The sequence below is a fragment of the Triticum dicoccoides genome, chromosome 3B (genome assembly GCF_002162155.2).
Source record: "Triticum dicoccoides isolate Atlit2015 ecotype Zavitan chromosome 3B, WEW_v2.0, whole genome shotgun sequence".
Lineage (NCBI taxonomy): Eukaryota > Viridiplantae > Streptophyta > Magnoliopsida > Poales > Poaceae > Triticum > Triticum dicoccoides.
In genome coordinates this window covers 808,670,181-808,683,850 of record NC_041385.1, presented here as the reverse complement: position 1 = coordinate 808,683,850, position 13,670 = coordinate 808,670,181, and the positions used below count along the sequence as shown (strand labels likewise).

The 13,670-nt window shown below is 45.2% G+C and overlaps 1 protein-coding gene across 1 annotated transcript in view; it reads left to right on the top strand.

Annotated features, from left to right (window-relative positions):
• Nucleotides 1-2,207: 2,207 nt before the first annotated feature.
• LOC119280116 overlaps nucleotides 2,208-13,670 on the top strand; it is a 15,182-nt gene continuing 3,719 nt past the window's right edge. The window contains exon 1 of the mRNA XM_037561086.1: nucleotides 2,208-2,510. Coding sequence (XP_037416983.1) covers nucleotides 2,208-2,510 — 303 coding nt within the window. The remainder of the gene's footprint in view (nucleotides 2,511-13,670) is intronic.

Genomic DNA, 13,670 nt, shown 5'->3' with positions numbered 1-13,670 from the left:
GAAATGGTCGAGACGTAAAGATCGATATATTGGACGACTATATTCGGACTTCAGAAAGGTTCCGAGTGATTCGGGTATTTTTCGGAGAACCGGAGAGTTACGGGAATTTGCCGGCGAGTATATAGGCCTTATTGGACCATACGGGAATAGAGGAGAGCGGCCGAAAGGAAGGAGGCTCGCAGCCCCCCTCTGGTCCGAATTGGACAAGGGGTGCAGCCCCTTTTTCCTTCCTCCTCTCCCCCCCTTTCCTTCTCTCTTACTCCAAGGGAAGGAGGAGTCCCCCTCCTCCTTGGCCGGCCGCCTCCCCCCTTGCTCCTTTATATAGGGGGGCAGGGGGACACCCCATAGACACAACAATTGATCTCTTGATCTCTTAGCCGTGTGCGGTGCCCCACTCCACCATAGTCCTTCTCGATAATATTATAGCGGTGCTTAGGCGAAGCCTTGCGACGGTAGAACATCAAGATCGTCACCACGCCGTCGTGCTGACGGAACTCTCCCTCGACACTCGGCTGGATCGGAGTTCGAGGGACGTCATCGAGCTGAACGTGTGCTACAACTCGGAGGTGCCGTAGTTTCGGTGCTTGATCGGTCGGGCCGTGAAGGCGTACGACTACATCAACCGCGTTGTTCTAACGCTTCCGCTTACGGTCTACGAGGGTACGTGGACAACACTCTCCTCTCTCATTGCTATCCATCACCATGATCTTGCGTGTGCGTAGGAAATTTTGAAATTACTGCGTTCCCCAACAATTGCCATGTCGGTCACCATCCGCAACGGTGAGTCGGCGCTGTGCTGGCGCAGCCGCTGGCTTGGAGAGCAGCCACTATGCCTCGAGTACCCGGACCTGTTCAGCCACTCATCGCGGAAGAACAGGACAGTCAGAGCTGCATTGCAGGGTGACAAGTGGATTCAAGATCTTTGCCATGGCAGCCTCAATTACATCCTACCTCAGTTCATCCTGCTGCAGCGAGCGATCCGAGAGGCGCACATTGCTTTCGAGGAAGGGGCGCCCGATGTGATCAGATGGACTGCTGGAGGCGGGACAGAGTACTCGGCGAGCTCTGCCTACAGCATGCAATTCGCCGATCGCCCCCACACCGATCACCAGGCTCTCATCTGGAAGGCTTGGGCGCCCGGGAAGCTGGAAATGTTCTGCTGGCTTCTGCACCTCAATCGGCTCTGGTGCAACGACAGGCTACAGCGTCAGGATGGGAGAACCGGTACTTCTGCGCACTGTGCAATCGGAGCCTGGAATCTTCCATTCACCTCTTTTGGGAATGCTCATTCGCCAAGGAAGTCTGGTCGCAAGTGGCGACTTGGAAGGGATGTGCTGATCTGCGGCTGGAGGAAGGGACCACAGGGAGCACGACCACCCAGATCATCAAGGGCAAGCTGCCCGGAGCAGCGCCGGGGACTTTGAAGGGGCAGCGCTCCATTCTGATGGCAGTGGCGTGGCATATTTGGTTAGAGAGAAACGGGTGCACATTCCGTGAGCACATGTCATGCGCTCGGCGGGCGATTGATCGAGTTCGCAGTGACATGGAGCAATGGTGCCTTGCTGATGCAAAATGCGTAGTGACCCCGTTTGGGGGTCCAACGTGAGAATTTAGCCGCCCAGTTTTCCGTTTCCCGCGGGCATACCAGCCTGTTGGAGCGCCTGCAGCCCCATCCTGATCACTTGATCAGGCTGTTTTTGTACTCTCCCTCTGCTAAATCAATTGAAAAGCCAGCGATGAAGCTGAATCTTTCAAAAAAACATAGGTAGATACCATATCCTGTTGAATTTTACACTACATTATGTTATGCATGACGGTAAATATGATCATCTATGATAGTACTCTATGATAGTACTCTATGATACTATGCACTATGAAGGTAGTATCATACACTAGTATCATATGCATGATACTAGTATATGATACTCCCCATTATCAATAGCCTTATCGTAGATTAGTTAGGCTAGCCAAATAAAGTTTTAGTTTCTTAGACCCAAAAGCACGTTTGTAGTTAATTCGTTTCCTAAAAACTAGCTATCAAAACAACCCCAGACTAATGTACGACAGAATTCAACAGAATATGACCAGTTAACGTACAGCAGGAAAACTAGTGTCCAGGGTCTAAACGTCAACATTCACCATATCCAGTACCACAGGTCGCCAAGGCAGCGCCGCACTCGGTACAAATGCGGCGGCGGGGCATGGGAATGACCAAGTTGGGGAACCGCCGGACGAGGTCCTTGCCGCCGGTCACCACCCTCGCCTCCACAATCACCACGTCCTCCTCCTCATCCGCCACAAACCCCGATAAAACCGCCTCTCCGTCGCCGAACATCCTACTGGAGCTGATCCCATTGATCGTGAGACGGCTGACGACCCTCGAGGACTTCTTCGCCCTCCGCGCTGCCTGCCGCGCCTACCAGAAGGTTAAAAATGAAAACCTTATGGAACCTTCCCCAAACCGGCAGATACCTCCTCTGGCGGTTTTCTTCCTCCCACTAATGGGCGAGGTTAGTAGTACCACATAGTGGGCGATCACGGCGATATATGCTAGCACAGAGAGCGACACATATGTTTTTGTGGATTATAATGATTAAGATTTAACAATCTTTTTTCATCCCATGCGAGAGCAGCGGTAGCAAGTTAGCCTTGTGAGGGATAAAAATCTTATTGGGCTTCCAGGGACAGGAAAGCCCAACAATGATTTAAAAATAGAAAATTTAGAAAATTGTGGGGAAAGGTGATGGGCTAAGTTCTTTTCCAGCTAGGTTTGTTAGGAAGGAAATGGGACGGGACGGGCTTGGTTTAAAGCCAAGATATATTTAAAAATTTGAAAACATTGACTTCGCTAAAACACTAGAATATGTGTAAGGTAAAAAAAAATAGAAGTAACTACAGAAACTAATGAAAAGTTTGGAGTGTATAAACTAAGGATGCAAAATAGAAAAATCAATGGGAGACAACCCGTGTTGCACAAGTGCAAGCTAATAGGGGCAAAGTCGGGGTGTGGCTCCTTCAGGACAACTGCAACCATTGAAGATAACGATAAAATTAAGCTCCAAGGGGACGCAGCTATTCTGAGCTCGAGCTCAAATGAGCCTGCATGAACATTAAAATCGTAAAAAAAATCAAAAAATCTGAATTGTTTTTGTGCGAAACATGGACAAAATTACTGAGTGCTTGCAAAATTTCAACATGAAAACACTTTTGTGGAACTGGTGGCAAAAAAAATTGATGCTCCAAAAATGCCATTTTCAAAAGCATTTTGATGTGCTGATTTTGGTTTTTTTTCTGCGACTTCCACGAATGTCATCTCAAAGTGAAAATTTGCAAGCTCTTAAAATATATGTTAAAGTTAATCACAAAAAAATTCAGAATGTTTTGAATTTATTGTTCACCCGAGCTCATTTGAACTCGGGAGCAGAAGGACACTTTTGGCCCGAAGGCTATAATAGTGTGTGGTTTCCTTTCACTGACCCGTCCAACAAGTGAGATGTAGCTCCACCACTGCGTACTGACTAAACTGGAAACTACTGAGTAGTGACTAAATTGGAAACTTTCGCTTGTGTGATGTGAGGGATTGTCTCAGCAAGTAGGTTGTCAAACTTTTCTTGGTCAATAATGGAGACATTATGTATGACCTTCAAGCTTTTCGTGGAGGTAATTTTTTTTGTTGGATAAAGTTCGTGGAGGTAATTTTATTGTCCGATACGTATTGCGGACTGAGAAATAAAGCGCGTCCATCAAAGGATATAGTTCTTTTTTGGCAAAAATTTCCCTATCCTTCACCTTCACTTTGCGAAATTCAAGGATACAACAGACAAAGGGTCTACACATTTAACTCCCGATTGGATGGTCATTTCCATTCATAACAAGGTGGAAATTCGGAGAGGCATGCGAGTGCGGGGGCACGCACTTGCCAAGCCCTGCCGCCCGTTCGATTGGCTTGCGATTCATAAAGTAGTTACATCCCGTTAAAAGGCACAATTACTTTTAAGTTTCAACGTTGAAGCTTACGATTTTTGCATCTGAAGATGCCAAGTTTCAGAGGTATAATTCTAAGCAATTTTTTCGGTCGGTCGTGGACACAAAATACTTGATTTTTATCGGTCACTCGTACCAAGTTTCAACATTGAACCTTAACATAATTTTTTGATAAGTCATAAGTATATTTAAAAATGGATCCTATTTGAAAGCACAGGTCCTGAGAAACACGAATATGAAAACAGAACGTAATCTGAAAAATTCATTTTTTAAAAATAGAACTTAATTTTAGTTTTGCATTCACTAGGGACCATAAACTGTGTCGCGGAGACCCTTGGTGGTGGGCTAAAATGCGTCCATATCTTGTCGAAGCTCCTCCAAACATTTCGGTCGTAGCTGCGGCAGAGGGCGCCGCGCTCCTTGACCTACTTCAAGCGCTACGGCTCCACCGGAGGTCGTCCGGAGCTGCCGGCCTCGGTGTCGCGCCGGGGGCGCTTGTGCGGCGGTGAGCCACCACGGTCCCCGCGGACTCCACGCCCACGACCTCTGCCGGCCATGGATCTACTCTAAAAGTGTGTGTGCACGCAAAAATCGGGTGCCAGAGTAGGGAGATTGGTTGCCGGAGTTGGTGGGATTGTGGCAGAGGCGGGTGGGGGAAGTGGCGGATGTGAACCCTAAATCGGGATCAATCCAGTAAATATTGCTGCGGACGAAAGAATACGGGCCACCTGCAAAAAAATTGCGTTCCAGACCTTTTTGATCTGCTCGGGCCGAGAAAAGAGCGGATCCTATGAAACGCCTGGAGTTATTAGGTCCAGCAAGGTTTTACAGGATCTGCTAAAGTTGCTCTTAGTCGCCAGCGTTCTTCCATTGCTAGCAACCACCACATAGATGCTCTTTCTGGCTAGGTGTCACTCGTCACCTTGTTGGTTTTCTTGCCTTTGAAAAAAGGCAAAATCTAGAGTTAAAATGACACCGACAATAGATCAACGGCCTTGCCTACACCTTCTTAATCTCCTCCTGGTCTTGCTAACGCCTTTGCATGTATCGTAGAAAATTCTAAGGGCATCTACAATGCAGATGCTTAAGATGGGCACCAGGATCGGTTTCCTCCCCTTTTTGCCGGTTTCCCGGTTGAACCCAGGAATATCGCTTGCGGCGATGCAAAAGCAGTCATCCGTCCAGGCAAACAAAGAGTGAGTGGACGCAACATATAACGTTGCTCTCCTCTCCCGCTGTAGATAATGTGCAGTCTGTACATACTTTCGGTTTTCACAGATACTATACACACACGAGGGTAATTATCATCGGGCGTTAGGAAACATTTATCCTATTTATTTATTTTTGCATCATAAGATTGCTTTATAAAGCATATATCTTTGATAGCTCAAAGAAAATAAAAATAGATATAAGAATTATCATAAATGTCTAGAAAAATACGATTATTTAAGATCCATGCGTGTAGAAAAATTTCATCTTACATAGCATCATTGAAGAACGAAAATCGATGTTATCACTAACACAGTTATTTTTAAGCACATTATGTTTTCCTATTTACAAATGAAATAAACATGTACTTCATTTTTTAGTTGTGGCTTCGCTTAAAATTTTGGCTTAATAGATGTGCACTGCCTCCCTGTGGAAAATATATTGTTATCACTGGTATATTTATAAGGATAGTATATGATTTTTGTTTTCTTGTAAATATATTTTCTTTTTGGTAGGACCGAAAGGCATGCATGGAATTGGTTGTGGAGTTTCCGTTGCTATATAAGATAGTTTGACATATTATTTTGCGGATAGAGCGAAGGATTTCAAATTTTTGTATCAATATTAGTGTAGTTTTTGGTGTTCGTAGAGCATGTTTTTTGTTCCAGTTTTAACTTTCTCGTGCAGGAGTTTAAATGATGGCATTCATGTTTGTTCAAAATTATGCAAGCCAAGGTAGAACTAAATATTGAAATTTACGTAATATGAATATATTTTCTTAAAAGCTCATACTTATTTTACATCTTTTTAATCACATGAAAGGTGTTGCTCTCACATTTGCAAGGGCCACTTTGCTACTTTACTTGAATATAAATATACAAGCATGCATTCTAGAAACATCGTTCAACTTTATAGCTATCAAACATGATATTTAGGAAAACATAAATAGACACAAACACTAACATATATATTTGCAATTCATATAAGTTGTACAAATTAAATATGAAATCTTGTGTTTTTTCCTTTTGTCTTTTTCTCTGACCTATAATAATTTGGTTAAACAAAAAGAAAGATCCAATGTCTGGAAAAAATAAGAACCAAAATCATTGTAGTATATCCTTCAAATTTAACGAAATAGCAAAGTGTCACAACTGAACTTAATTATAGATTATAATTAGTGTATCTTAATATTTAGCTACATCATTATTATTACTCTCCAAGCCAAATAAAAATTACACCGGTTAAGACCATGCTTCAGAAGTTAAATTTCAATTATAAAGAGGTAAAAAAAGTTAAACCGAAATAAACGAAACACTTAATAAAACGGAAAATGAGCTAATATGGACTTAAGATATTAAGTTTTGAAAGTGAATGGATTTTTTTTTCAGCAAATGACTTATCATGTTGAACAAATTTTTCAAACAATAGCAGCATATGTTAAGAAAGTGCTCGAGGGACACGAAGATTTTAAACACTAGATGATGTTGCTTAAGTCTGATCCATACGGCAATACTTATCTTTTGCAGAATAATGAATTTGCCATTATAGAGTAGGTTTTCCATACTTACCATTTACTTGTTGTAGTTGACTTATCATAATTTGTCTACTAAGCAAGATTAGACTCGGGTTTTTTTAATGCAATTAAACTCGAAATTGAACTATCGACCTCCACGGTAGATAAGACTATAACTGAGCCTATTAGACTATGTGTTGTCTACGTGTAAATTTGCCCCTGTAATCTACTCAACCAGATCGAAATCAAGAGAAAGAACACAACGGAAGAGACACGCTCTCGTGGCCACAAAATCTCGTGTGTTGCGTGCCTCTTGTTCTCAGGCGTGTTTTAGTCAGCGACTTCATACATACGTCCTATGTACGAGTCTGTCCGGCCGGCCGATAAATATTGGAGCTAGCTTAACGTGCGTACATCTTCCTCTCATAGTGTGCACGTCTCTGCAGGCAGTCAGTTTTTATTTCAGGTTAAATATGTCTCATTTATACCATAAAGATCATAGTACAAGTCATGTAAATACGAACCTGACAAAACCGAAAACATAGCATAATACTAGCATTTGCGCAAAGAAACATTAGCTTAGAAGATAAATTACAATCAAGACTGAAGAATGCCCGAGCTTGACACCATCGCCAATCACCTGCCTTCCGCACCACCACAATAGCCACTAGAGGAAAAAGTAACGGATCACCTCCACACCCGAGCTCGATGTGGCTCCATCAATGATATGTAGTTTTGCATATCTCCAAGGTGGCTCACAAAAGGCGAAGCCATTGCTGTTGAACGAATAAGACCGAGGCAACACCCTAGCCACACCATCGAACTCCAGATGTAGCAGCCGCGCACGACTAAGACATCAGAGGATGAAACTATACTTGCCAGCCATGAACCTCAAAACCAGCACACGATCCATCATCTTTCAGCTGTTGTTGATGTTGATCACAATCTGCTTCCGCTCCTGGCTACCTCTCAAGCTTCGCACCGGCACTAGAGCCTGAGGACACAAGTCCACCACGAGGATGTCGCCGTCGCTACACCATCCCAGCATACTTGTAAAACATCACCTCCCCAAAATAGTGTATTTTTGCCTAGTGTGCACAACACATCCGCTTTGGGTGGGCCGGACCATTGGTCCATAATTGTGTGTAATTGCTACCTCCAGTAGGCAGCACGATTCTTTGCACCTTTTTCCCTTTTCCATTTCTATTTTTATTCTTACATAAAAAACCATTTCTAGGCACGATTCATGAACATTTTCTTTCCATTTCTAGGCATGAAAAAGTTGAATAATTTGAAAAAATGTTCTTGAATTCTATTCATGAACTTACAAAATGTTTATGAATTTTAGAAATATTAAACAATTGAAAAAACTAGAAATACAAACGTTCATGATTTTGTTAAAAATATTGTGGATCAAAAAGAAGAAAAAAGAAAAAACATAGGAAAATAAGAAAGCAAAGAACAAATTGAAATAAAAAAAGAAAAATGTGAAAGAAAAACTTTTGGAACTTTCCCTAAACAAGACAAAAGGTTCCAAAAGATTCCTAAAACCGATGGATACCTCCTCTCGTGGTTTGCTTCCTCCACTAATGGGCGAGATTAGTAGTAGCGCATAGTGGGCGATCACGACGATATACGCTAGCATAGAGAGCGACACATATCATTTTGTGGATTATAATTATTAAGATTTAACAATCTTTCTTCATCCCATGTGAGAGCAGCGGCAGCAAGTTAAGCTTTTGAGGGAAAAGAACTTATTGGGCTTTCAGGGACAGGAAATCCCAACAATGATTAAAAATAGAAAATTGAGAAAATTGTGGGGAAAGGTGATGGGCTAGGTTCTTTTCTAGCTTGGTTTGCTGGGAAGGAAATGTGACTGCATGGGCTTGTTTTAAAGCCAACCTATATTTTAAAAATAAAATTATTTTGAAGTCAACACTAGAATATATATAAGGTAAAAACATAGAAGTAACTACAAAAAATAATGAATAGTTAGGAGTGTATAACTAAGGATGCAAAATACAAAAATCAATGGGAGACAACCTGTGTTGCACAAGTGCAGAGTAATATGGGCAAAGTCGGGATGTGGCTCGCCCTACACAAGTGCAATCACTGAAGATAAGGATAAAATTAAGCCCCAAGGGGACGGAGCTATTCTGAGCTCGAGCTCAAATGAGTCCGCATAAATAGTAAAATCGTGAAATAAAAATTCTAAGTGCTTACAAAATTTCATTAAGAAATCACATTTGTGGAAGTGGTGGCAAAAATAAATCGATGCCAAAGATCTGCCATTTTTTAAAGTACTTTGAATTGTTGATTTTTTTTTGCTCTGACTTCCACGAATGTCATTTCAAAGTGAGAATTTGTAGGCTCTTAAAACATTTGCTAAAGTTTATAATAAAAAAATCCAGAATTTTTCTAACTTGTTTACTTTTTTTGAATTTACTGTTCAGATGTGCTCATTTGAGCTCGGGAGCAGAAGGACACTTTGGGCTGCAATGCTATAATATTGTGTGGTTTCCTTTCACTGGCCCGTCCAACGAGATGTAGCTCCACACTGCACAAGTGCATCGATTGTCGTACATTTGTGACGTTGTAATGGTGCAACCTTGCTGTTTTATGTGTGTCCAAACCAGTGGCGGACCTAGAAAAACAATGGAGGGTGTGCACACTCTAAAAAAATCCCACCTAATTCATGTGTCGGACAAAATATGGCAAAATAATAACATGAGTAGCTTAATGCAAATCTCACAACAATTTAGTTCACAAAATATATCTCAAATGTGCTCAATTACAATACGAGTAGTCTTACATGAAAGAAGCACAAGTAGAAAATTACATCACTAGGTAACTCTACGTTTTTGCATTACCATGAAAGCATCAACTATGTCATCTTCGCTTACTTCCATGAACACATCACGTTCAATAAATGTCACCAAGCAATCATTCAAGCGATCATCACTCATAGTAGTCCTCAACTTATTTTTCACTAGATTCATTGCTGAAAATACTCTTTCAACACTCGCCGTCGCCACCGGTAAAATCAATATCAATTTGATGAGTAAGTATATCAAATCATAAAGAACATGCTTCTTTGTTGCAACAAGCATAATAGAGAGCTCACTAATATTACTTGCATTTCTAAACCTATCATCTTGTCTCATATCGTCAATAAAATTAGTAAGTCGAAACTCTAGCCTTATCAAATCTGTGCTTGAAATGTCCATGGAATAGAATGCAGCAAGTCTCATTACCTTGAGTGCATCATAAGAAGCAAATGAATTCAGGGGATTCAAAGCCGTCATCCAAATAAGCAACTTCGTATTAACCTCATCAAACCGATTGTCAAGCTCTTGAATGGTTTGATCAATGACACCAAGATATACTTCTCTTCTATAACGATCATCATTTGTTTGTACTTCATAATACCAACCTGATCTCTGATTAGGCTCATAAATGTCCTCTCACAAAGGAACTTCAATGTCATGTTTGTTGCAAAATAAGGTTAGCTTTGCAAGAAATTCTTCCCAACCATAAGACCTCATGTGTTGCATTCTACTCTTTGCCAAACTAACAAGTGTCATTGCATTGACAATATCTTGATCTCTCTTTTGCAAAGATTTGGACAACTCATTTGTATAGACAAGAATAACAAGCATCAAGTGAAGATTGAAAACAAAGTCAAATGATTCAAAGGCTTGAGCAACTTCACGTGTTCTTGTCCACTCACTTTTTTGTGAAGGATCTTTTCCAATAGCATCAAGTACTTCAAGGATTGTGGAATACATGCTAACAATGTGCATAATGGTTTTAAAATGAGAACCCCAACGAGTGTCGCAGGGTCTAGCTAGTCCCATCTCTTGATTTAGTCCACTTCCACTTTCAATCTCACCCATTTCGAGTGCTTCCAATACCTTTTGAGCTCTAACATCTCGAAGCATGTCATGGCGCTTACAAGAAACTCCAACAATATTGAGCAAGTAAGAAACATGATCAAAGAACCACAAACATGGTTCATTGTCCTTTGCCACAGCTATAAGAACCAACAGAAGTTGATGTGCAAAACAATGGATGTAATAGGCAGAGGGTGACTCTTTCATGATCAATGTTTTCAACCACTACTACGAAAACGACCATAAATAATATGGACATTAATGGCGCACCACATATGTGGTGTGCCACTCCTATATAGTAGTGGCACATCATATGTAGGTACGCCATTAAACTCTAAGGGCATCTCCAGCCGCGCCCCCAGGAAGTCCTCCCCAGGCGTTTTTTTCGCGCCGGCGCCGAAAAAACGGCCCAGTCGCGCCCCCAAGAGCCCGATTTTCGCCGGCTTGGGCCGAAAACAGCGCCGGCGGACCCAGCCCGAACCCGGCGCGCTGGGGGGCGCCCGGGGGCGCCGGGCGAACTGTTTTGGCGCGAAAAAGCCGCGGGCCCGCCGCGTCAGCGACACGGCTCTCTTCTCGGCCCTTCGTCGTCCTCATCGCCTCGTTTCCCGCGGCGAATCAATGCCAAAGCTGCCGCGCGCTGCCGCGCCGGTCAGCCTGCACCATTGATGCCTCACGGGCGGCGCACTGAAGACCGGACGACGCGCGTCCCTCGCCCTTCCTCGCCCGCCATGCGTACACACTGTGGCACGCGCGCCTCGGCCTATATATGACGCGCCCCGGCGCACTCGACGACTCTCCCACCGTCGTTGTTCCTCCCTCTCCTCCCCTCTCTTTCGCCGTCTCCAGTTCACACCCATGGCCGAGCGCTTCCCAGGCGACGGCGCGGCGGCGAACGGCTTCGTCCGCCGCCATCTTCATGAAGACGAGGCTCGCTTCCTTTACGAGGCCGAGTACCCGGTCCCGCCGGACATGCGGGTGCCCGGGGCGTGGAGGATCAGCGCGGGCGGCATGCCGGTGCCCCCGGTACCCACCGGCGCGGCGCGGCGTCCGGAGATCGCACGAATCCGCTCGAACCTGCCGCATGCAGCGAGGGAGGGGCCACGGTACGTCCCCGACAGCCCGCTCTGGGACCCTTACTTCCGCTGCCGTCACGCCCAGCAGCTCGAGGCCACCAACGGCGTCGTGCCCTCCGACAGGCTCAACGCCGCCGGCCGGCGTCGGCGGTGGGGCATGCCCGGGCGCACGTTGGAGGCCGTCCTCTAGTACATCGAGGGCGGCAACACGCCGCGCCTCGAGTACCCCGCTCCCCCTTCCTTCTCACGCCGCCGGGGAAGCTCCTGGACCCCGAGGCGCATGGAGACCGGGTGTCCTCCTCCTCGTCCGGCGGCTCGCCCTGCCTCTGCCCCGTCAAGCCGGAGCCCCAGGGCACGCCGGTCAGCGCGCGCACCCGCAGCTCCGGCGTCCGCATCGGCGCCAACGCCTGTCCACCCACCGACCGCTTCGTCCTCGTCGAGCCCAAGCCGGAGCCCGGCTTCCCCGCGGAGTACGAGGAGATAGCCCGGCGCGGCTTCTCCGACGAGGACGCCATGCGGTGGGCGCGCCGGGCCCTGGAGGAGATCGCCGCCCACAAGCGTGGGCGCGAGGACGAGCACGGCGTCATGGTCCTCGACAGTGACGACGACGACGCCGCCGCCGCCGCCAGACCGTCTAACCCGCCGCGCCAACTGGGGGAGGGATGCAGCAGGGACGGCGGAGGCGTAGGCGGGGGCGGCGACGACGACGACGACGATGACGACGACGGCGGTTACTACACGCGGTTCTACAGCCTCCTCGGCATGTAGAACCGCGTGGGCGGGCGGCGAGGCGGGCGGCGAGGGAGACGGTGGGGGTAGCCCGCGGTAGTTTTTTTCTTTTTTTGTAAAATATGTTTAAGTTTGAACGAACTCGCCGATGTTTGCGTTAAATTTGAGTCGTTTTTGCGTTGTATTTGACTTTTTTGACTAACCGTGGGCGCCGCGACTGGGGGGACATCACGCCCCCAATGCGCGGTTTAGCACCGGTGCGCCCCAGCGGGCGATTTTTTGCCCCTCCTGGGGGGCCAACGGCTGGAGATGCCCTAAATAATAATGGCGCACCACATTCATGATGCGCCACTACTAACAATTTTTTTTTATTTTTTTTCAAAACTAGTAACGACGCACCAGAGGATAGTGCACCCTTACTAGTTTTAACTAGTAATGGCGCACCACACCCTCAGTGCGCCACTACTAACAATTTTTTTTATTTTTTCTCAAAGTTAGTAATGGCGCACCGTGCGTGTGGTGCGCCATTACTAACTTTGACCAAAAATTCCACCAAATGCACTCCCTGTGGACCGCCTTTTCAATTTAAAAAAAAAAGAAAATGATGGAAATGTCAAAAAAATAAAAGAAAATAAGTTTCCCATGTGATATGTGGTCTAGTTGTTGGGAAAATTTACAAATATGAATTTCAAATTTATTTGTAAAATCTCTCTGGAATTTAATAAAATGGGCATAACTTTTGCATACGAATTCGGATTAAAAAGTTTTTTATGTGAAAAATCATCTACTCGAAAAGTTACGTCTGAATTCAACTGGGGGAACGTCATTGAACATTTTCAAAATTCTCAAAAACTTAACAGAAAAAAAAGTTATAGGATTTCAAGATCTGGAGAGGCAAAAAAATTCAGAAAAAATCAAACTCAGTAATGGCGCACCTGTCCATGGTGCGTCATTACTATCTTCCCGCCTTCAAAATTCAAAATAAATCAAAAAAATAAATAAAAAAGTTAGTAATGGCGCATCTGCCCATGGTGCGCCATTACTATGCCGTATATATGGCTGGGCGGGATCCTCTCCTCCACTCCATCTCCTCAACTCCTCCACTCCATCTCTCCTCCACTCCATCTCCTCCTCTCTTCCACTCCATCTCCCCTCCTCTCCTCCACCATACTCCCCTCCTCTCCGGCGACCTCCTCCTCCTCCTCCTCCTCCTCCTCTCCGGCGACCTCCTCCTCCCTCCTCTCCTCCCCTCCCCTCACGGTTTCTCCT